Source organism: Anabas testudineus, chromosome 7, assembly GCF_900324465.2.
Source record: "Anabas testudineus chromosome 7, fAnaTes1.2, whole genome shotgun sequence".
Taxonomy (NCBI): Eukaryota; Metazoa; Chordata; class Actinopteri; order Anabantiformes; family Anabantidae; genus Anabas; species Anabas testudineus.
In genome coordinates, this window is record NC_046616.1 from 18,170,699 (window position 1) to 18,194,061 (window position 23,363).

Sequence of the window (23,363 nt, forward strand, 5' to 3'; positions counted from 1 at the left end):
AAACTGTTATCCCCTCTTTTGTGGGGATAAGCCTAACTGTGTGGAGCAGGACGGGCAGGGGGCACACTGGAACCCGCTGGCGTGGGGACTTTTCAACCCCCTTTGCCCAGAGTGCTGACAGTGACACAATTTCTCTCACACACACACTCATAAAGTGCCAGCTAAGGGATTTGAGAGAGCAACAGAGGGCAAAGAGAAAGTGAGAGATGCTCTAAGAGACGTGCTTTATTCCTTAAAATTCGGTGACCTCTTTCCGTGTGTTTTGTAATTTGTGCGTGTACTGTAGATTTAAGTGAAGAATATTACAGTGTGTGTTGAGTCCTGTAGAGCAGCTGTGAGTGATAGCAGGACGTTTCCAGGAGCATGTGCCTCAGACAGGACTCTCCAGGGAGCTGCAGAACCCAACACGGCCAAACACTTCACCAGATCTTTCTTTGCCCTTTTTCACTCTTAAACGCGACACATCGCAGCACTTTGCTCTTGTAATATACAGTGAGGTTTAGCAGAGGCATGAGGGAAGCAGGCTGTATGCCTAAGTCTTATTTAGATTGTGTGATAGCATCCAGTCACCTGTGTCTAATAGGATGAGGATTGTTAGACACGACAAATTGTTTTTAATTAGTATGAAAGTATTATAAGAACGTTTGAATCTATTACTCTATAAAGCTCTAGTGCAAAATTTTCTACATTCTCTATTTTTTCTATTCTGCACATCAGTATTTAACTTATTTATGAGCCGTACCTTTAAATGGCACCAGACATGCATCATGTAGAGATTCTCCCACAACTGTATCTACTTCTTGTATTCAATGAGAGGTAAGCAGGGACTGAGGCATCAGGCAAAACAGATAATGCAGTTAAAAAAACAAATACTCTCTACTAGATGTGGTTTTTATTCAACTGACAGTACATTCTACAGATGCACACGTGTTACATCACCTTAATACAACAGAGTCTTGTAATACCTCCTCTTAAAAATGATGAATTGGTCCTAAAAATATAAAGGAACAAATTTAAAGTCACCAAAACTGTACATTATTAAAAATTCACTTAACACCACATTTGGTTTTCATGTCCTTTTTTTTTTTTCTTTTTTGGAAAAAAAAAAAAAAAAAAAACATCTCGTCCCTTTAAATGTAATAGGGAACATTAAAGTTAATTTCCTATCAACGGATTTGAGTTCAGTGTAAGAAACAAGTTTAAATAAAACCCGGACTGTGGAGTCATCCTGATGCCTTTGCGGCACACTAACCATGCTGCCCAACAATGTACATTGGCCCTTGTACAGCACAAAAAATAAAATCAATAAAAAGGAATGTAAGACAGAAAACCAGGCAGGAATGTGCCAAGTACTTCATTATCAGAGCTCCTTTGCAATTGTAGTCTTTTAAATGAGTGGATTTCAGCCTCACACACAACCACCGTTACATGTTTTCTCCTGGTCAGACAAGCTACAGACAAAAACAGACGTATGAGTGTCATTTTCAACATGGATCAGTCGATCAGCCAATTGTAAATCTATATGCAAGAGCAACACTGAAGTGTGAGTTGTGTGTTGTCTAGTAAGAGTGTTAAACAAGACTATTTTAATATTGCAGTGGTGTCTTCTCTCTCACACACACACACACACACACACACACACACACACACACACACAGATCAGGTGTAACCGGCTGATTATTTACTCTTAACAAGTGGGATGTGAAAATGGAAGAAGCCCAGACTGACTGACCAACAGTAAAAACCCTCCAGTTTTAGAAACCAGTGTCTTTCACACAGCAGCAGAAGGTATGGGTATGTGTGTGTGTGAAACCATGTGCATGTTGTGCGTGTGTGTCTGTGAAAAATGTGTATGTGTGCGTGCGAGACTAGTGGAGGTTACACAACGTCTACTTGTGACAGTCCAAGAACAGATTCCTTTAAGTTTAACTGGCCTTTTCATAAATCATCTAGACATCTCTATAAGGTAATCTGTACACATTCACTACAAGCTATTGCTATTAAATAATCCCAGCTATTGTAATCTGTATATATATTTATATATAGAATATATAATAAAAATATATTGAGCAAAAAATTACTTCTAGGCATAAGACCACATTACATTACATTTCCATTGAACAGGTAAGAAATGGCCCAAGCTCTGTGTAGAGTTTTGATCCATTTTGACGCCAAGTGGTGCTAAGCAGGTCCAGTACGCAGCTGTTCGGCTGCAATAATGTGATAGGCCTTCAGTATGAGTCTGACAGTGAAACACTGGGGGCCTGAGACTGTGTCATTGCTCCACAGCAGGGCATGATCAAAGACCCTGCTATTACGTGGGGCTTGTGAAAGTATGTGACAGGAGAAGACACGAAAGGAGGAAGGAGAAGTGAAGAGAAATGTGTTCTCGCTCTCTGTGATAGGGGTATGGGGGACAAGTTTGCACCAGTTCAGCTGAGGGCCTCGAGAAGATTCAGGCCAGTAGAGGAAATAATAACAGACAAATAGCCAAAATCTATACATATATACCTATACATGAGAGAATACACAAGGCTGGAAGATCCTCCAGACAGTCTTAGCATTAATGGAGAGAGAGTGTGACTAGGACGGTGAAAGCACCAACAGTCTACAGCCCCACCATCAGGGGGAACATCCTAGGCTCCTATTTGTCCTTATTTGAGTAGAACTCTGCCCAGCGGCTCTCAAAGAATCGCCTCATGGAGTGTCCGGCCATCCCCACCTCTGACGTGTCCTCGTTGAACAGCTCACAGTTGTTGAAGACCAACTGAGCATCTGCTGCAAACTCCTCACAGCTGGAGTACCTGAGACGACGACACAGGAGAGGGAGAGAGCCAGGGGTGAAAACAATGAACTCAGACGAAGTCCTGTTTGGACTATTAACTATTAACTTATTATTAACTATTGGTGGACATTAGTTATATAAATATAACAAAAAAAGATCTTCTGTAACATATCTTGTGGTTTGTCAAGTCTATATTTCTATATTCTTTCTGGTAAATACATGCAGCTTATAAACCAGCTTTAACAGAGTGAATACTGTGCGACTGTATGTGACAGTTAATAACTCAAGTAACAATAAAACATGTAACACGATCTGCTCTTACCCTCCCTGTAGCAGCCTCTCTCTCATAGTCAGGAAGTCCATGGGGTTCTTGATGATGCGGCGGTAGCCTGGCACCAGTCGGGGATTGACGGGTTCGAGGAACGGCCAGGCATCTGCATGAGCCTCCATCTCCATTAGAATGATCCTGGCAAGAAAATCAAATAATTAGGATGAATACATCACAACATGTTTTTTTGTGTAAACTTGAAAATGACTTTGAAATCCTTTCATGTACAATTAACACATCAATGGCTTAAAAGGCACAAAGGCAGGACTGACTCGCAGAAGGTGAGGTCAGGCTGGTTGCGGGTTGTCATGCGGCGACGTTTTGCGCTGCCTCCTTCTCCAGAGTAACGAGAAGACGAGCAGGATGCCACGGAGTCCTTGTGCCGCGTTGTCATGCCGCCGCTACGCCGTGTTGTTGTTTCATCTTCAGAGCTGTCGTCTTCATATCTTCTCTTTTTCACCCGGGTCCTCGTTTTGGTCAGGCGCACCATTTCACATTCCTCCTGTGAGAGAGAACCAATGACCTATGAACACGATGGGAAAATGCTATCGTTGAAGCTGATTATTGGTCATGACACAATTACAGTTCTGACCTTGGCAACACAGGTAGGACAAAACCAATCTCCGTCGGGCACCTGAGTGATTTTGGGCCTCAGGCAGTACATATGGCAACCACGATCACAGCCGTCACACAGCAAGAGGCACTCATCATTGTCTCCCTTCCTGCAAACCTGGCACGTCTGAACAGAGAGATCAACAAGAAGAAGTCCTTCCTGACAAATTCGAATTTAGCGAGGATGTTTTGTTACTTTGTGCAGAGTGAGATAATTACTAACCACTTTAGTCACAGATTTCTCCCAAGCAATGGCCTTCTCCAGCTGAAGAAGACACAGACAGACCTGCGGAGCGCTGCGGCAGCGATCTAGGGCCTGTCTCCATGTTCGTAGTCGGGAGGTGATTTCACTTTCCAGACTGGGAAAGAGGAAATTATTAGAAAGAATTTAAACAAAAATAAAGCACCTCCCCTGCTCTCCCTCAGTAGACTACTCATCTCACCTAATGACATCCATGGGATGCTCTTCTCCTGGTGTAGGCGTGAGGGGGGCAAGGCGCATCACTTCAGCTGGGTTCCACAGTGGCTCCTTCAGGTAGCGCCTCTCAATGTTTCGCTCGAGGTTGGATAGCCGCAGCACGGCCAGGTCCAAGGGGTGCGTGGCGATGCGAGGCAGGCCGGACCACTCCTTCTTAGTTCGTACAATCCAATCATCACGTGGGTCAGCGTCATGTTCGTAATATTGGAGGTCATCCCTTGTGGAATCAGGATCTGGGATTGTATAGGGCTATAAAGTGGGCAGGGTGGGGACAGGGAGAGATTCCATTACAAGTTAGTTCTACACAGATTAATTATTCAGAAACTAATACATTATATGGTGTTTGAATTTCTTGATGGTTTTAAAGTTCACCTGAAATTCTGCCATTGTTGTTTCTGTGTTAGATTCAGCATCACTCACTGCATTTTGAGGCGGCGCCTTGGAGAAACATAAAAGACATTAATAATCCCAAGCTGCATGTGCATAATTGTGGTTAATACTTTTCACATTTTAGCATTTGTCCACAGTACTATTCGATACCAGCTACTCATGTGGTCTGAATAATACATCTCATCTCTTGGATTCAAATTAAAGAAGCCATTTGTCATTGCAACTTTATCTTATAGCTGTGCATGTCATTTTCAGTAGCCACACTTTCAATTTGTCAACTCAGTTGAGTGGCAGCCGCTGTTTTGTCGTTGGAGTGATCAATGTGACAAAAAGTAGGGTTATTTCTTACCTTCAGGTGGAGGTCAGCAGAAACGACACGCTGCTCCAGGTCCTCAACCCACTGCAGGGCACTGACATCAGTTTCCATGGCCTTCTCCTGCACTTGCCACGGCTGCTGCAGAGCCTCCATTAGCACATCTTTCTCCTCTACTTTCAGAGAAAACATTGGGTCTAGCCAGAAAGGACACAAGAGAACAGTTGTAAGAACAACAAACAAGAAACATGCAGATGCAAATAGGTGACAAAGTCCACCACACAACAGTCCATTTGCTAAACAACACTAACCATCAATAGGTTTGGTGCACATCTCAGCTAAGCTCTCCATGTGTTTAGCCAAATGCTTATGCAGTGCCTTCTCCCTGACGCCTCTTGGGTGGAGGGCCTGTAAGGTGTAATACAGTTCCTCTGGGTCCTTGATCCACCACCAGCCACGAACCATTGCTGGAAAAGACAGATATGAATAACACAGAACGTTCAAAATAAGAAGACACAGACATGCCTCATATTTTGACAGAGAGCACAATAACTGACCACAATTATGTTTCATGTCAGCGGTCACAAATCCCAGATCAGCTCTGACTTAGTTAGGTACTTAATTAGTTTAGGAATATTTTAATGCGGTAGCAATCAAGAGCATTTATAGGAAAACAAATGCATGTTGTAGACCACTCAAAATCATGACACTCTAGTCCAGGGGTGCCCAATCCTGGTCCTCAAGGGACCTCTAGGTTCTGATTGGCTAAACACACCTGATCCAGGTAATCAGCAGTGTGTAGGACAGAGATGGTAAAAAAAAAAAAAACTAGCAGGATAGTGGCCCCTGAGGACCGGGATTGGACACCCCTGCTCTAGTCAATACTTACATGCTGGAATGGGCTTGACTACAAGTTGTGTGAAGTACTGTTGCTCAAGCTCCTGGAACACAGAGTTGGTAGGGCGGCCACGGCGTTTAGCTGCAGCTCCTCGCGGACCTCTGCGTGCAGGACTACTGCCTCTGCTGCTTCTTCTCCGCCTACGACCGGGCCTTGCAGGGGTGGTCGGAGCCGTTGAAACAGGAGGAATGGGAGCTGGAAGAAGCTGAGGTGGTGCTGGTGGTGTACCAACAGAAACAGCAGGAAGAGCAGATGCTGAGGGTGCCGGGGAAGTGTCCTGTGGCATTGCTGGGGTCCCAGAGTCAGCAGGAGCCAAGGCAGGCAAGAGTGGGTCCGGCTAAAAAGACATTAATTATTAATGCATCATTCAGAACACAAAAAAAGTGCTTTGTTATAGTATAATTAAATGTATCTCTATTGATTGCTGTGAACAAACCTGAACGAGTGGCGTAGCAAGTGCAGGCAGAGCACTTGGGATTTGAGGGTGGAGTTTAGGGGGTGAGTTGGGGGAGGTGGGTACCTGGGGCTCAGTTAGAGAATTATCATCACACGGTTGTTTTGGGAGCAGGTTAAACCACTGTCCCTGTTTCTCTGCCATCTCCTTTACACTCTCCTCTGGCCGATGACCCTCTGGAGCTTCCCCTGATGCTGAGCCTGTGCCGTTGGTCAGTCCTTCCTGAGACTGGCTGAGCCAGCTCTGGAAAGCAGCCTGTGTGAGGTCTTGTGTGCCACTGTTTGGCGATCCTGGTCCTTCCTCAACCAGAGATCTGTAGCTACTTCTGCGGCGGCGGCGGATCTTTGCTGTGCGTAGATGAAGCTCCACTTCTGGTTTGATTTTTCGGGGGCGACCACGTCCTCTCGGCCTGCTCATGAGGGACGCAGTGCCAGGGAGGGGGTCCTCATCTGGTGACAAGGTCTGGGCCTGGGCCGGTGTAACAGAGGAAGGCGAGGAAAGTAGAGTAGGAGGGGGAGTGATAGGCACGGAGGTCTCCTCAACTTTGGGCTCCTTTTTAAGGAAAGTGACTGGCACCTCAGCTATAAGAACATCTCCTGAAGCTGCAAGATGTAAAGAGAAATTAGATAAAGATGGACAGCTGAGGGACTGCACGATCTTAAAATTCAAATGTATTCATAGACTCACTCAAGAGCTCCTCTGGGCCTTCAACCAGAACTGCTCTGAGGTGAGGTAAGGCCAAGTATCTGCGCCGGTAACGGTCCTGGCCCAGCAATATGGCCCGCATGGAATGAGACGATTGTAGCAGCTTTTTTCGGAAAAATGCTTGGCGCTGTGGAGTTTCAAAAACACAAGAACATTCTATAAATACAGCACAAGTATAAATGAAACACGATGCCTGCATATCATCAGTATTACCTTGGTTAGCTTATCGATCTGTCTTTCAAGCTCTGCAATGCTAGCAGTGGTCGGACTCTCACTCTGTATTAAATAAAAAAAGTTTAGTTAAGGCTAGGAATGATCAGATTGTCACTCTGAAAAACACTCGAGCAGATACATACGTCACTCAGTTTGGGCTCTTCTTTGCGTGCACGGCGGTTGCCTCTCTCCAGCAATAGACCGCTCTCCTCCAAACTGAGGTTCTCCTCCTCGGCCACTCTGGCACTGCGCCGCCTCTCCTCAAAACACAGTTCTTCCTCAGAGCGACCTGTACGACGCGCTAGTGCTGTCTTCAGTCTGTCAGGATGAAAACAATCAAGATCAGCATGTTTTGTTGCTCTGCTCTATGACTGAGAAAAGATCTGAGTAATTTCTATTTATTTAACCATTGTGAATCTGAAGAGGGAAAAAGACGATCTTACTTGCGCAATTTACCCTCAATGATCCACTTGTTTTTCCTGTAGGTTGCCATGTTTTCCAAAGTGTTGTCAATGTCACTGAAATATAAAATGTATGCATCAATGAAGTAATGACTGAAGAGATTTAATTAGATTCAAGAGCAGCATTTGAATAAATCGTATTTTTATGTCTCACCTAGTCACAATGTTACTGCTGTTAAGCTCTTCCACCAGAAAACCCAGGATGGCTGCCTTGGTGTCAGGAGGCAGGGCATGAAATGTTTTGGTCCTCAGTGTGTTGCACACCTCCGTCTCATAACCATGAGATTCCAAAAAGATGCGAACCACTTCTGAAACGGTGCTGCGAGTCAGCTCCAACTCAACAAGCTTTTCCCCAAGGATTTTCACGGACTGACAGTTTGGACAGAAGAGTGGAGAATGTTCATCATTACTTAACATGAACTGCATTGAGGGCGAAAATGCTCAATGTTTAATAAACATAGTGCTGAAAGTAACAGTTGCGTTCATTATGGTTTTATCGCTTGATTGTTTTTCAAGTTGTTTGTCAAATAATCTGTTAAATTATTTGGTCTATAAAATGTCAAAACAAGATCAGTCTCTCTATTGGAGACAGCGAAATGAATGGTTCTACTTTTACTTGAAAAGATAAAAGACTTAGTCGATGAATTAATGAATGGTTTCAAATCCAATCACACACCTGATAATATGACGGGAGCCCTGGATCATGAAGTGCAGCCTCCATCAGCTTTATCAGAAGGTCTTGGACTTCTCCTTGGCTATCACCCAGGCCCAGGAGGCCTTCTTGTAGGGTAGCAAGGCTGGGGATGTCCTTGGGTACATCAAGACCGATCACCTTTCCGTAACCATGTAGGAACTCAACCACAGCGATGCAGTGTGCAAAGGCTGTGCCGGAGAGGACCACACCAGGGATGCGGGACAGCTCTGGAAGGGGCTGAACGACAAAGTTCACAATCACATTAACCAAACAAGTGCAACCATAGTTTTAACATCTCAGACCTGTTTTTAAATTAAAACTTACTTTGTGGTCAGTAAGACACATGTCCTCTGTGGGCTTCTTCAGCTCTTCTGTGATCAGCTGTTGCCTTTTCCGTTCCTCCAGACGCCTCTGGGCCTGCGCTCTTCTCTCTGCCGCTCTCTTAGCCGCCAGAGCAGCCTGAGCTGCCGCCTCTGCTTCTGCCTGGGCTTTAGCCAGTGCCTTGGCTTTACTCCGAGCACCTAGCACTCTCTTACCCTGGGCTATCCTCTCCTCGTCTGTCTGCTGGATTGGTGGAGGAGCCTCAACCTTGACTGACCTTTTGCGGCCAGGTTTCTTGGGCTCTGAGGTAGACTCCGATACCGACTGAGTGACTTGTGGGGCCGACGGGTCAGTTGGTTCTGTGCTCACCTCAAGGGCCTTCGCCTCTTGCTCAAGCTGACCGTGAACCACAGAAAAAAAGAACAGGTTATACTGAGAATATTACTGTGAGATCATTTCCTGTGTTGAGAGTGTTGAGTTTAACTGTACCTTGGCCCTCTTTTTTTCCTCTTTCATCTTCTTAATCTTAGCATCTTCCCGTCTCTTCATTCTTGCCTAAAATAAACAGCACCAACAACAGTCAAGACAAAGTAAGAACTACATAGCTGACAACATTATGAACAGCCTGGACTTATATATATATATATATATACCTTTCTCTTCATTTTCTTTTTGATCTTTGCAAGTTTCTCCTTTTCCTCCTCCGTTAGAGCTTCTATTAAAAGGAAATACAAGCATTAGCCACATCTAGCCATTTTGGAACACCACTGTTGAGCCAGAAACCATATGAAATGCATCACAATACAGCCACAACTCAACATCCACTCACCCTTGGCTTCAAGTCGTTTCAAGAGCTTAGCATCAACTTTGCTAAGAAGGTCAATCATCTTAGGTTTGGGTGGTCTACCAGGCCGACGGGCCTGTCCTCCCTTCAGGCCACGAACTCTTCTGGGTTTCTCTTTATCAGGGTTTGGAGGTCGACCTCGTCGGCCTGTGATGGCCATGATCATAGAGGGAACCTCCTCATTAGCTAAGAGCACCCATTTCATGCCCTGCAATATATTGTAGAGAAAAACCACTGATTTGACGACGATTTTATTGAAATGAAGGACAAGGTATAGATAATATTGGTATTAAACAAAAAGGAGCAGTCTGCAGCAAAAAAACAGACCTCAGGAGTTTCTCTCTCTTCATAGAAGTCTCCAACAGGCATCCGTGGACTGAAGCTGAAATGTTCTCTGGTGACCACACTGTCCGTGTGTCTCTTCAAGTACTGAGCAAGGGAAGTAAGAAATGGCAGGACAGGTATGAAAAAACAGAAAAAGAAAATAAGTGTCTGTTGGATTTGCTATGTCATGCAAATGATTTCAGTAACTTACAAGACCACAGGGTTAAAGAGCATTTTTGGTCCACTGGAAATTTTACCTTAATTATTTCAGGGAACTGCTTCATCCTTCTTCCACAAGGTGTGTAATACCAGGTTTCACCTTTCATGCGGTTCTCTGCTTTCTTCACACGAATCTCCCTCTTCCAACTACAGATAAGAGAATTCATTAAAGCCTTTTTAGAAAGCACTGCTGGAGTTAAGTCAGAGATTAAACTGATGTTTAAAGTGACCAACGTGTGAGACTAGGGGGGGAAACCAGGCTTTTGATACTCTACCAATTAATAAATGTAGTATTGATAATATTTCATGTTTTTTGCAAATCATTACATTCAGTACATTAGCATTCACTGAAAGATGAACATGGACAACACAGCAACATATAAAACCATTCAAATTCAAACCAATTTATGGATTTACTCAGGACAGCTATCCATACTTGTTGGGGCATGTTTGGTAGGCTTCCATATTAGAAACCTTTTTCTATCTTGTAAGAATTTGCTTTAAAATATTTTTGAGCTCTTTAACCAATAATGATTGTGGATACTTCAGGTAACCTCAATGAGCATTTAAAGGAATAATTACCCATGCATCAGTGGTAACTGGACCTGCTCCTCTGTTGCAACTCTCCGTCTGTTAGATTCACCTGTTTAGAAAAGGCAAATTAGGCATCACACTTTTATACTCATGCCTCCACTTTATAAACTCATCAAGTGATCCAGAATTCCTCCACAAAACTCAATGAACTTTCTTAATTACCTGCAGTAGAGCTGTCGTCATCATTCTCATCACCATCAACCGCAGTTGTTTCTACATCTTGTTTCGATGTTTTAACCACATCTCCTTCTTGGTCTTGATTCTTGACCCTTTTTGCTTTCTTGGGTTTGTCAAAAGCTGTGTTAATCGTTGAAGTGTTGGCCAGAACAGCTTCAATTGTGGCTGTGATTGAATCAACCTCTTCTGCGGCAGGTCCAGCCTCGTCACATACATCTGATGTTTCTTTCACATCCACCTTTAGGGACTTCTTCCTCTTTCTGCCTGTGGCTCCCTCCTCTTGTTTGCCACCTTCTGTGTTAGTCTTGATCTTCTCCACTTTAGGGGTCCGGACTCGAGGCTTCCGCTGGACCTCCTCAGGAGCTTAAAATAAAAGTGGAAAGGAGAACTTTTTTTTAAATATAAAGCAACATTTTTAAATACTGTTTTGTTCAAATCTGAATGTTTAATACCTGGGGTTTTAATCCATGTTGCCTTTGGAGCTCGAGGTTTGCGTTGTTTCCCTGGGGTCTTCAGATTTCCTTCAACAGCTGACAAAATCTGATCGCTTACTGGTTGGAGTGGGTGTACAGCAGGGCTCTCTGCTGGGGTACTGAAGGCGATGAAGTTTTCATTTCTCATCTTGAAACTCAGGGGAGTCAATGTCTCATTAACAGTAGTCTTAATGCTAATCCGTCCAGCTGAGTCTGGTGTGTCATGTCCTCTGGGCCAACACTCAGCTTCAGCTCCTACTTAATAATAAAACAGTGGATGTGTCAGCAGAAATTAAAATACACCAAGAATAACACAGAAAAATTGAAAAAGCAGTAAATCTCTGCTTTTCTAACATTACTTATCACCAAATAAAGACTTAAAAATAGAATCACGTTAAGATGAGTCATTCTACATCCTAACAAGTCATTACTGCTTGTCAACCAATGGGATAATAGTTTGTGTAAACTTTAACGTACCTTGATGATGTTGCATTAACGAGCCCAAGTTGGAAACGTCACTTGAGTCGACAGAGGGCTCTTCCATCTGAGAAGTGTTGTTCAGAGAAGACTCCAGCATGGATTCGCTGGTGATTTGACCACTGCTCTTGGTTTCTTCAGTCTCAGAACTATTCCCTTCCCTAGTGGAGTCCAAAGTGTCGTCTCTGGAGCTGCTATTGATAGTGGAGACAAACGCAGTAGACAGTTCCTCTTCTGCATAAGAGACGCTACCTATACTGTTGTCAAAATGAGAGGAGTCATCTACGCTGTCACCATCCAAATCAGAGGCCTTTTCCAGGACAGAACGGACTTCCATTCTAGATGGGGTGTCACATGTTAAAATGCTATCAAATTGAGAAGCACTAAGTAAAGAGTTATCAAAACTTTCATCAGGCTGATGACTCCTCTGCTGTGAAGCTGTTGGGGACTTCCTCGTCTGAGTTTGCTCCACCTGGGAGTCCTCTGCCTCATAGATGGAACTACTTTGCATGTGATGCTTTTCAAAATCTTTATTCTTAGGCTTTTGATCAGAAGCAGCCAGTTTATGAGTCATGTCTGAATCAAGCTGACGGAGGTGTTCCTCTGGTATTCCAATTGTGTTTTTACCCAATGCTGTCCTATCCTTGCTCTGACCGTGGTGCTCTGACTTGGGAGACAACTGCTTTAGCGCCTTCTGAGGATGCTGATCAGAGTCAGAACTCTGGGTCCCTCTGCAAGAAGTACCCATTTCAGGAGACACAGACACCAACGCAGCAGAGGCAGACATGGGTGCAGTCTTGGAGGCTTCAGTGGTTAGAAGAGGTAGGGTGGACTGAGGTCGAACAGTGGGACTTTCATGCACTGCTAGGGAGGGTACATTCACCGCTCCTGGTGGTGATAGTGCTGCAGCAGCAGTGGAAAGACCAGAGTCAACAGCTGAAGGAGTGTAAGTTTGGCGCTGGGGTGTAGAAGCTGGTTCACAAGGTTCACTGTCTGCTGAAGGAGTTACTGACACAGGTGTGGTAGAGGCGGATGTAGATAAACAAGAACTAGATGGTGTTGAGGTCAAAAATCCAGATATTGACATAGGAGACGGAACAACACGAGATGAGACTGGAGACGCAGAGGAAATCATGGCAGGTTTAGACACATTATCAGTTGCAGGTAGGGGGGAATAAGAGGACCCCACAGACATATGCCTGGACCCAGCAGGGGATACCTCGGTCCCAGCAGAAGTGGGAGGCTTGAGGCCCTGCACCAGTTGGGGAGGTGAGGAAACTCTGAGAGGGGCAGCTGAAGATGGAGCAGAGGACACACTGGGAGGTGGAGTAGATTCTACATTAGGGGGTGACACAATTGAGGGCCCGGAAGCAGAGGAGGGAGATGTAGAGACGGCAGGAGATCCAGAGGCCTTAGTTAGAGAGGGTGACATTGCTGCAGGTGATATAGACGCCAATTGGGGAGGTGTATTACTGGTTGTATCTCTGACAGGAGAGCCCGTTTCTGGATGCTGAGCTGCTGGCTTTTCAGAATGCTGTCGATAGTCATTTGTTGGTACCAGTTGAGGTGCAGAAGGTTTAGGATGGTAACTGTCAGTTTTAGATAGCCTCTGGGAAACAGGTGACCTTTCACTGCCATTGAAACTTGTGTCCACTTCTTTAACAGTTTCACTTGTATTCCCTGAGAAAGAAGAGAATCAACAAAAAGGTCATTACTAGACTGGGAGTACTTTACAGCACATGATCATCACTGGGAAGATTTGATCTGGAAAAAATACGTACAGTAGACTTAATATGTCACTAACAAGAGCCACTGTGGTTCCATATATTGCCCAGTGAAACACAAAGTTCAACAGTGGCACCTACTGGTTAAATCTTGGTCCATCATATTGGCAGTTAGACTGATTACTGGCAAACAGTAATTATTTTTGTTACAGAATAATCTGCCAAACATTTCCTGAAATTATTTTCTCAAATAATAATTTTTGTCTATAACAGTGCAAAAACTGGTCATCACTTAACCATGGTTAAAAGTGATAGCTCATTTTTTTTGTTTTATGTGTCCAAAAGTGCAACAGAGACTTTCAGTTCACCATTATTCAAGATAAAAAAAGAAAAGGAGAGCTCAACCCTTTTAAAAACAGTTAAATAATTGATTATATATCATATCATATAAATGTAATGAGTTCATTTAGCATAAGTTAATGTCCAGTTGTATTGTAAGTAGTTAGCTGATTTAAGTTATTGTAAGCAATAACTGTATTGCAGCATTATTATATTTCCAGATAACGTGGAAAGCTGTAAACTGCTGCCACAGAGGGCTGTGTTTTAATATGATCAGCAGCTGGAAACACTTTGCCAAGTATGGCCAAAGAGGAAGAAACCCATTTGACTATACGAATATCACTCGGTTGGTGGCGTTAAAGGAGGAAATGTCAAGTAGAACAGCTTGTTCTATTTTCAGGAAATAAAACATAGATAATAATAGGTAGCTATTGTAAAAAGGTACAACTAATCAACTTCAGGCACAGCTGTAAAAGCAGTTACTTTCTAAGGAAACCAAGAAAAAAACAAAACAAATGACAGGATTAAATAAACCATAATTTTTTTATGGTTTGTGGTAAGAATAAAGTGATCACCTTGCATGACAGAAGACATTCCCACATTACTAGCATGGGGGCTCTGTTCCCTGTTGTGGCCCTTAGGTGATCCACTCTCCTGCACTGCTGAAGGTGACATCACGGGTGCTGAGGACATCCCCACAGAGTGAGGGCTGCCAGTGCTTCCTTTGCCTACACTGTGGTGCTGCGGGCTGCCACGTGGAGGACTAAAATTCTGGCCTGCTGGGGGCATCAACTGAGCCTGGCCTTGGGGCTGAGACGGCTGTGGTGGCTGCTGCTCTGGAGATGGCAGGGATGGGTGCTGGGGCTGATGCTGGTAGTAGGGCATCCCATTAGGCATCATGCCATAATGCTGCTGTTGCTGGTGCTGCTGGTGGTGGGGTGGATGACGATGGGAGTGGAGGTGCTGCTGTGACGATGGTGGTGGTTGTAAGGACTGCTGCTGGTGATGCTGGGACGGCGTAATCCCAGGATGTGCCTGACTCTGGTATGTCCCATACATGCTGTGGGAATTATATCCTATCTGCTGTGGACCAGGGTTACTCCTGTTCCAGTACTGACCCCCAGGAAGGGGCATGTTTGGAGGGCCTGCCACAGGTGGCTGGTGGGGACTTTCAATACCCCCATTGAGTTGGTACTGTCCATGACCCTGGAAGTGGTGTTGTGACTGAGGCTGCACCATCCCAGGTGCAGGCTGCTTCTGGTGCATCCCATGCCCGGGAGAAGTGCCCATGGCTGGACCATACTGAGGGTGTCCTCCCCATAAGTAGTCATAGCCCATGCTGCCCTGGTGGTGGTTGCTCATGTGTGGGTAAGGAGCCGTTGGCGGCTGGGAACCAGGAACACCAGACCCGAGTACAGTAGTGACACCATTCACATTAAGTTCACCATTTATATCTGTTGGGCACAAGAACATTACTCAAGTTAAAAAGTTAGTTTTCAATATATTGACTGACACCAAGATAGAGTATTTAAGTATTAGAGCATGGACACAGCTTGATCTGGTATGGTATAAAACTCCATTTTCAAAATAAGGCTTCTATCCTGAAGAAAAACAGAAGAACTTACTCTTCCCCTGCTGAGGAAAACTCATGGAGGACCCGTTAGTATAAAGAGAATCCCCTGAGGAGAGTTTCAATCCTGAGTTTGCTGAGGAGTGGGTGCCATAGTTGAAATGATTATTAGACTCCATCTGAAAAACAAAATTACCAGAGAAAATAAATACGGACGTACAGCCGCATATTAAATGTGTCGCCAGTAAAATGCATATAAACAGGGCTAAAATGGACGATATGCACCATCATATGAATGAATTCATTTTTTAATTGTTGTCGCGCAGTTTGCAACACAGTCGATTTCCTCCGTAGTAAAAAAAAAAAAAAAAATGTCTGTCCTAAAAGATTTTGGCAGCTGCAACTCGTGACAGCACCATTTCGCTCCAACAACAACCGTCAAAATGTCGCAGCCAGCAGCAGCAGCAGCAGCAGCAGCGGCGGCAGCAGATGCCAGGCCCCGGCGAGCCGTAATGGACAAGCGGAATATTACGATGGGAGCTCATCACTGCCGCTGATGAGACGCTGCTAACATGAGAGCAGCTTCCTCAGTCTAGCGTGATAAATGGAGCTACGGCCCAGACAGGCAAACAGTCATCAAGACCCGGCGGCCTAACAATGGACGGATTAGCGAGTATATTTCACAGTCACTCCCGAGGCCCGAAGAGCTGTTACGACACCACTCGCTGTTTAACACTTCGTACCCTCGTCACACTAAGTAGCCCTCTACGGATTCTTGATTTCCTAATTCAACAAGGCCGTTGCAAAAGCAGGCACCGCGTTGGCTAAGTCGCGCTAGCTCCACTATCAAACGAACAATTCACCTAAAAGCCACGCTAGTAGTAGCAATAAGTGCCACCTCCGACGAGAGATACAAGTTCACATAATCAAAAAATAATAATTGGGGACATTACTTTAGCCCGAAACACCAGATAGAAAGTATTCCTCGCTTCAGTTCCAAGGTTATTTAGCTAAAGCATCACAATACAACCTCGCTATCACACGCTAGCAAGATAGCTAACTGATAGCATCCTTAACGTTTAAGTGCGGCACTTAAGCGGCTGTTAGCTAACTTAATAGCCAGGTAGCAGGTACCGCAACCACGCTGGTTTGGATCCATGATGACCATCAGCAATCGAGAGCGTCGCCGGTGAAAATAAACATCCACTGGTGTGAGGATACGGACTGAGGATAACTCACTTGTTAACAGATGGAGGCGTGCTGCCTTTTGTTCATGGGCTAACGTTAGCTAGCAGGCAGATGAAGTTACATTGTTTACGCTGCACGCACACAGACAATTTTTGCAGAGCATCATCCTCCCACACTGCCACCATCAAAAGTTTCGCTGATATTTCACTTAAAGCTCCCCAACCTTTCAGTCCTTGGGTTTCAAAGGCGCAGATGCTTCTAAACCTTCGTCTTAGCGGACATGCGGGTGAGGATGGCACAGCGATAAATAATAAACAACTATTCCCTAACCTTTGGGTTTTAAATTAGCAAACATGGCTGGTGTGGTCCAGTGCAGCCATGATCACAGAACAGAGAGAGCAGTGTCAACATCCCAACAATAACTCTACACACATCCGGTTTCATTTCGTCATTAAACTTCACAAGAAAATACCAAGTGTAAATACTACTACTAAAACTAAATTAAATCAAGAGTATATAAAACATGCGCCGCTGGCATATTAATGCAACAATGATAATAATTCAATAATATACTGGAAAATAATTTACATCTCACAGAGGATATCTTTCGTGCAAGAGTAATTTTACTTTTTATACCTACTTTAAGAACATTTTACTGAGAATACTATGACAGCAGATTGCAGTATTTAGCAGTTAATAAAGTAATAATAATATTTTTGGAATTTTTGCTGTTAAAGTAGTACTAGTAGTACAAAATATTATATTGTATATACATCTGATATAGGCCATTCTCTGTCAGATATATATTATTAGTGTCAGGAATAATGCAATTGCTTTGCATCTTTTCTTCATGCAGAAATACATTTTTTGTACATGACACTTTCTTTAGTTTTACTAATTTAAAATATTAAAACCTATAACCAAATATTTTTTGGTTATAGGTTTACTACCCCGTGAGGCCTCAACGTGTTCCAAAGAAAATAATCCCACTGGTGTTTATAGTTTAATGATTATTTAAATATAGAGAGCAAAAAATAAATCAAATGAACTATATGACTCAAAGGCAAATAACTATGTGGTTGAAGTTTCAGCTACTAGTTACCTAATTACATAGTTACTTAGTTACCTAGTTCACTACTCCCCAGCACTGATTATATAAGTGCATTTACTATTAAGTACTGAACTTCAGTACTACAATTTTGAGGTATTTCCACAAGTGAGGTTTATAAATAATAATAATAATAATATAATGGATAATAACAATCTAATATAGAGATATGAGAAGAACACTTTTCCACTGTTGATTAAGCTGCATGTAGAAGCAGAGGGTAAGGTGAGTTCGTCTGACCATGATTGCTGGTATAATGAAGCTGGTTTCACTCACAGACAGGCTGTAATCCAAGTCAGTCTCATCCTGTAAAAGCTGTCTAATCTTTTACTGAAACGCTTTTATTTTAATGTGGCTTCGAGTGAAAACAGGAAACTAATGTTGTATATTCTAGTCATCTTCTCTGAAATGACAATGAGGAAATCAGGGAACTATGCTAATATTCAGGGCCCTGGAGCCTGGACGGAGCTGGGTCCTAGCGCCGACGGATTCAGCCTCGATTGTGACAGCACTGCTCAATCGTAGGGCCCCTAAAATTGGTTTTATTAAACGCATCATAGGGCGACGATTTAATAATAAATCTTAATCTGCGCACGATAGGAGCGTATTGTGTTAGTTTATGTGAAAATGTGCTCCATGCATGTAAAGACAGGTATAAACTGGATTGTAATGCACTGCAGTCCAGCGCACCCACCACCAACTGTGACCTCCATCACAATAGCTACATGCATTTAAAAAAAAAAAAAAAAAAGGACATAAAAATTATTCTTAAACAGTTTATTAGAAAGATGTAGACAATAAAAAAAGAATTTCCACTGTAATTTAACATTACTTGTCTCCCCGTAGATTTTATTGACAGTGCAAATAGAATTTGGTCATTACATGTCGCCTTATCATTCGGACACTCAGATTTATTTTAGATGAACACACAGAAAGAACCTGGAGGATAGCAACAAACCACGTGATGCTGAGGCCCAAACAAGCTTCAAGCTCTTTATCAGCTGCACAACATTTCACCTTGCTTCTGCAGTGTAACATGAGAGTGCATGTTAGGTGGGTATGGAGAGAGAAACTGTTCTTAAAGATATTAATTATGTGGAAATCATCCAAGGAAGGTGTAAATACTCCTGTAATGAATATTCCAGTTGTACAGACATTAAACAAGAAGTAAAGGGAAACATGTAAGCTGGAAGGTTAAGCTACAGAAACAAACACTGGTTCCTGGATATCTAATTCACACCACATGGAAGGTTTTGGAGGAACCCAATCAGTAAATGCATCTAATTCTTCCAATATACATATCTAGTGTTTTCTTAAATCATTATCAAACTACACTGGTTGGCTAACTTAAAACCACAACATTGGGAATGGGTGGGCCTAATCATTTTAAACCACAATTCATTTGCAAACAAATTGTAAATATCTTAACACATATTGCTCAGTTGAGGACAACTATACAGCTTTTCCAAATAAAAAAGAGAGAGAAAAAAAAGAAATGTGCTTAGTTGTAATATTTAACAGTAAAACAAGATACCCCAAGGGTGCAGTACAGCAAATGGAAGTGGAGATAGCTGCTCTGTACAATACCATGCATGGCAACCTTCAGTGGACTGATCTGTCACGAGTTTGGAGCTGAGGCTATGTATTTAAATATGGCTACTGACTCATATGTACAGTTGTTTGTCGCTGCGTTCAGTTTCGAGATATACATTTGTTAATTTTCTTCTTTTTGCCCTCTGTTCTTCCATTTTCTTTCCAGACGTGTACAGTCTTCTATTCCAAATCTGGCATTTCTGAAAAGAAAGCAATTGTTAGATATTAATCCATCAAAACAAGCACTTATTATCAAACACTGTGATCCTCATACACAGCTGTAATTTGTGTTGTTACCAAGGTTGATTAACACTTACTCTCATCATCGCTATCTGCAGACTCATCCTAAAAAGGGAACAGGGCACAAGGTTAAAATCAGTACATGGCATCATGTGATCTAATGCTTCAACACAGTTTGATTGCAGAGTTATTGCTGAATGATCATTAGCAGAAATAAATGTCATTTGTGAATGTAGGTGCAAAGCTTAGAAATTAAATCAAAGGGAGTTAAAAAGCATTCTTACATCATCTGCACCGTCTAGATCAGGTAGATCATCTTCACCTCCCATGTTGTTCATCATCTGTAATATTCAACCAATAGTGTCAAAGGCATCAAGGGAAAGTTGAAAGGAAAGTTTGCTTCAGAGGTGATGTGGACAGTCTTATCTGAGGAGTGTTTTCTACACCACTTAAGCAAAACAACTGACCAAACCTAGAATGTCCGTGTCTAAGTTTTAATTATGATCTCTGCACTCAGAGTATTGCCCAACATCAAGTGCTACTCTAAAAAATGAAGTGCTAAAAAGGCTGCCATTTGGACATGAACCAGGGAAGCTTCCATTCATGATCATCTCAACTCCTAAACCACCAAGTGCTTCCCTCCCTTCTTTTTTAATTACTGGAAGTCTGTATTTCACTATAGAAATGATGCAGTTATATTGAGACTACATTTTTTTTACTCCATAATATTGTCTTTAATTCCTATGTTAAGCTTCTGAGGTCTTTTCAGTCTTGGTGAAATGCCAGCTGTGGGATTTCTTGGTGGGCCCATTGTGATTTTCACCAACTGTATAACTAATTAATCGCTCTTAAGCTGACCTTGTCAAATAATTCAACATTATTTAATCTACACTAATCATACTGCTTACATCCGAGAACTGATCGAAGTTGCCCATTTCCTCATCTGAGTCATCTTCCCAGTCTTTCCAGTTGTTGAAGTCGACACTGAGCCAACTCAGCTGCGAAAACAAAAGCACGGTTACTTATCAAAGACACCTGACACAAGCAATCAGATTGTAGTATTTTCAATTTTTTACACAAAGCGTTTTACATTTAATAACTGCTTGTATTACCAACCTTAGCCTTTTCTTTTGTTAACCTCGGCCATGCCTTCCCTGGCTGCGCTTTTCGTAAATAGCACAACACTGAGCGATCTGTGCGTTTATGTTTGGATTCCTGTGGCATGATGAAAAATAAACATAACAATATGTTGAACAACAACACAACCTGAAGTTTTAAAAAGTGATATTATCACAACAATGATTTTAACAGTATAACTTACATTTTCATCAATAGCGTCAAAAAGGTCGATTTCATTCTCATGTTTGACATTGTCGGTTCCTCCAAGACAACTGTTGGATGAAAAAGACGGTGAACTAATTTCTGTGAGGATAAAAACAAACAAGCCAAGTGCAGACTACAATACAGTAAAGATACCATAGTTTTAGTATTGAAAATGATTAATGGCTATGACCTGCGTCATTTTAATTTGCCAAATGGTGCGTGTCCACCACTGTACCATCAGGAACAGTTCACAATGATCTGAACCACCTGAGATACATCACCTGTTGTGACACACAACTGCAGATTGTGGGCCAACTTGAGTGTTTTGATCTAATCTCAGAATGACTAAATCATTATTATGCTATAGCAAACTTCACTTACTACAATAACACATTTAACAATAATTTTGCAATTAAATAAATCTTGATGGTCTACGGGCTAATGTGAGGCAAACGTACCTGAAACCACACTTTGTTTTGTCAAAATTAACCTTAACATCTTTGCTGTCGGCTACACAGAACTCTATAAAAACAGAGTCCCTCCTGTCGTACCACTTGGCAGTTGCAGGATGCCTATGATAAAAACAGAAAACAGAACACATCTAAACATCAGTACATAAACTGGTTAAAACAGAACAATAACATGAATAAAACATACATACAACTGCTGATTACAGGTTGGCCGGTCTTCAGGTACAACATGTCTTTGAAAAGCCTGTGTATCAGGTTACCACACAGCATCGAGTTCCACAGTGTGCTCCTACACCAAGAAGCCTCAAAAATGTAACATCTCTTCAGACTAAAAGTGAGTTTAACAAGATGTTTTGGGTGGGTTTAGCTAGGTGTTGAATTTTCTATTGACCAACTAATCTATTAAACCGCTCAACTACTGCTGCAGTTCTACCAAAGTATGACATTTTTTATTTATTAGTATGATAAGGCCAAAGATCCAGTCCATCTTTACAGGTACAGTTAGAAGAAATGAAGAATGAAAAGATCTTATTTTTTGTACCTACTTGAAACATAAATTTGTATTTGAATAAGTGTGGTTGTTCCCTCACTATTACAAACTTACCTTTAACTGAACAGAGCTCCAGTGCAGTTTCATATCTGAAGTTAACAACTATTTAATAACTACTCATAACCTGTATGTAAGCTGCAGGAATGACGACGAACAATTTCCTCACCTACATGTTTATTGAGCATTGAACTGATGGCCCTATTAACCTGACTAAATCCTCTTACACATTGCTGTGGTCTATCCAAAGCACTGAGGAGGACAGTGTGAAATACTATCGCTGACTAAACGATGCTTAATCACAACTTTGCAATCAAGGCGCTAAAAACTGAAATATCTGGCTTTGTGCTAACACTTCCATTAATAATACTGATTATAACCACTCCCGAAAAAAACCTAATGCATCTGATATTATAGACACAGAATGAACACTTTGTCGGCCTAGCTAACACCGCTGACGTTAGGTTAGCTAGCCTAGTTAGTTAGCCATGCGGTGCACCTGATCCATACCACACATACCAAAAGTAGCTAATGCTAGGGATCCGGGTGTATAATAGCTGTGACAGTACATCGCGCTGATATACAAAGTCTATAATGCTCCCAGCTAAGTAGAGAGATATGGTTATCCTACAGTTCAATGAAGCAAGGCCAACCTCCCGCCTTTGCAGAAGCATGTTGTCACACGGCTAACGTTAGCTAGCGTCACATAGCTAGCTACCACACTTTCACTCATGTTAACTTTCCACAACTTACATGTCTAGGCGTGAAGTGAGCCGGTGTTTTCGAGACAAACTGTCCTAGAAAAATACTGGTAGTGCCTGCAAAATAAAGGAATGCAGCCCACACACAACCAATGTAGACGCCTCTGGTCTATGGACTACAATACTCCGGATCTTCTTGCGTATCCTGAGACGAGCATGGGCGTCGTGACGTAGTTGCGGATAAACCAGCGTACTAGACGTTTCTAGAGCTTTCAGCCATCTGCCAAAGATGGAGAACCTCCGACGAGATGGTGACTGGCAGCCACGGCCGGAAGTCGTCGACGTTTTTCACAAATTCTCAACCTCGTCATAACTTTTGTTGAAAATTTTGTCCTGATTTCACAAACAAGTGTTGTTATGCCGATCCTCTACACAAGCTGTTATATGTTTGCTCAAAATATAACGAGAAGTTCTTCTATAAGCTTTAAGGCAAAATAAATCTACTTCACAATACTTAATAATTATCCCTACAATTAATCGCTAAGACAGAGATTTAACATTGATCACAATAATTGCAGCTTTTGTTATGCTGCAATTAAGACTACAGATCACTTATTTAGAAGGAGAGAGATGATGACTCCATAGACTCTATCTCTAGGGCTCTGGTCCACTTTGAGCTTAACTTCACTAATTCAGGAAATGAACAGAATGGCTGCATTAAAATGTAATTTCATAACTTTACCATTCTTTAACAAAATAACAGTAATGGCAGCATGAAGATTGTTTTATGCAGACTAAAT

General features: G+C 42.5%; 2 protein-coding genes across 4 annotated transcripts; both read right to left on the reverse strand.

Moving 5' to 3' along the window:
* Positions 1-875: 875 nt before the first annotated feature.
* baz2a (bromodomain adjacent to zinc finger domain, 2A) lies at positions 876-16,979 on the reverse strand. Of its 3 annotated transcripts, none has more exons than XM_026367095.1 (30): positions 15,679-15,700; positions 15,449-15,572; positions 14,399-15,277; positions 11,761-13,440; positions 11,263-11,538; positions 10,796-11,173; positions 10,622-10,682; positions 10,078-10,186; positions 9,824-9,925; positions 9,482-9,704; positions 9,306-9,367; positions 9,142-9,207; positions 8,656-9,048; positions 8,314-8,568; positions 7,792-8,006; positions 7,620-7,694; positions 7,320-7,494; positions 7,177-7,239; positions 6,946-7,090; positions 6,241-6,860; positions 5,796-6,141; positions 5,218-5,373; positions 4,943-5,103; positions 4,576-4,641; positions 4,169-4,452; positions 3,949-4,084; positions 3,706-3,852; positions 3,386-3,615; positions 3,108-3,251; positions 876-2,804 (listed from the first exon to the last, which is right to left on the reverse strand). In XM_026367095.1, the coding sequence occupies exons 1-30, from the start codon at positions 15,682-15,684 to the stop codon at positions 2,645-2,647; spliced, it is 7,737 nt and encodes a 2,578-aa protein (XP_026222880.1). In that variant the 5' UTR covers positions 15,685-15,700; the 3' UTR covers positions 876-2,644. The 3 variants fall into 3 exon arrangements, with proteins under 3 accessions (XP_026222880.1, XP_026222881.1, XP_026222882.1); XM_026367096.1 differs by lacking the exon at positions 15,679-15,700 and adding an exon at positions 16,805-16,979 and having other exon boundaries at positions 2,645-2,804; XM_026367097.1 differs by lacking the exon at positions 15,679-15,700 and adding an exon at positions 16,633-16,773 and having other exon boundaries at positions 2,645-2,804.
* Positions 16,980-18,461: 1,482 nt separating this feature from the next.
* On the reverse strand, positions 18,462-22,787 carry ptges3b (prostaglandin E synthase 3b (cytosolic)). Its single transcript, XM_026368978.1, has 8 exons — positions 22,616-22,787; positions 21,304-21,417; positions 20,844-20,913; positions 20,639-20,737; positions 20,431-20,520; positions 19,807-19,863; positions 19,600-19,627; positions 18,462-19,482 (listed from the first exon to the last, which is right to left on the reverse strand). Coding segments are annotated over exons 1-8 (480 nt in total). The 5' UTR covers positions 22,618-22,787; the 3' UTR covers positions 18,462-19,462.
* Positions 22,788-23,363: the final 576 nt, after the last annotated feature.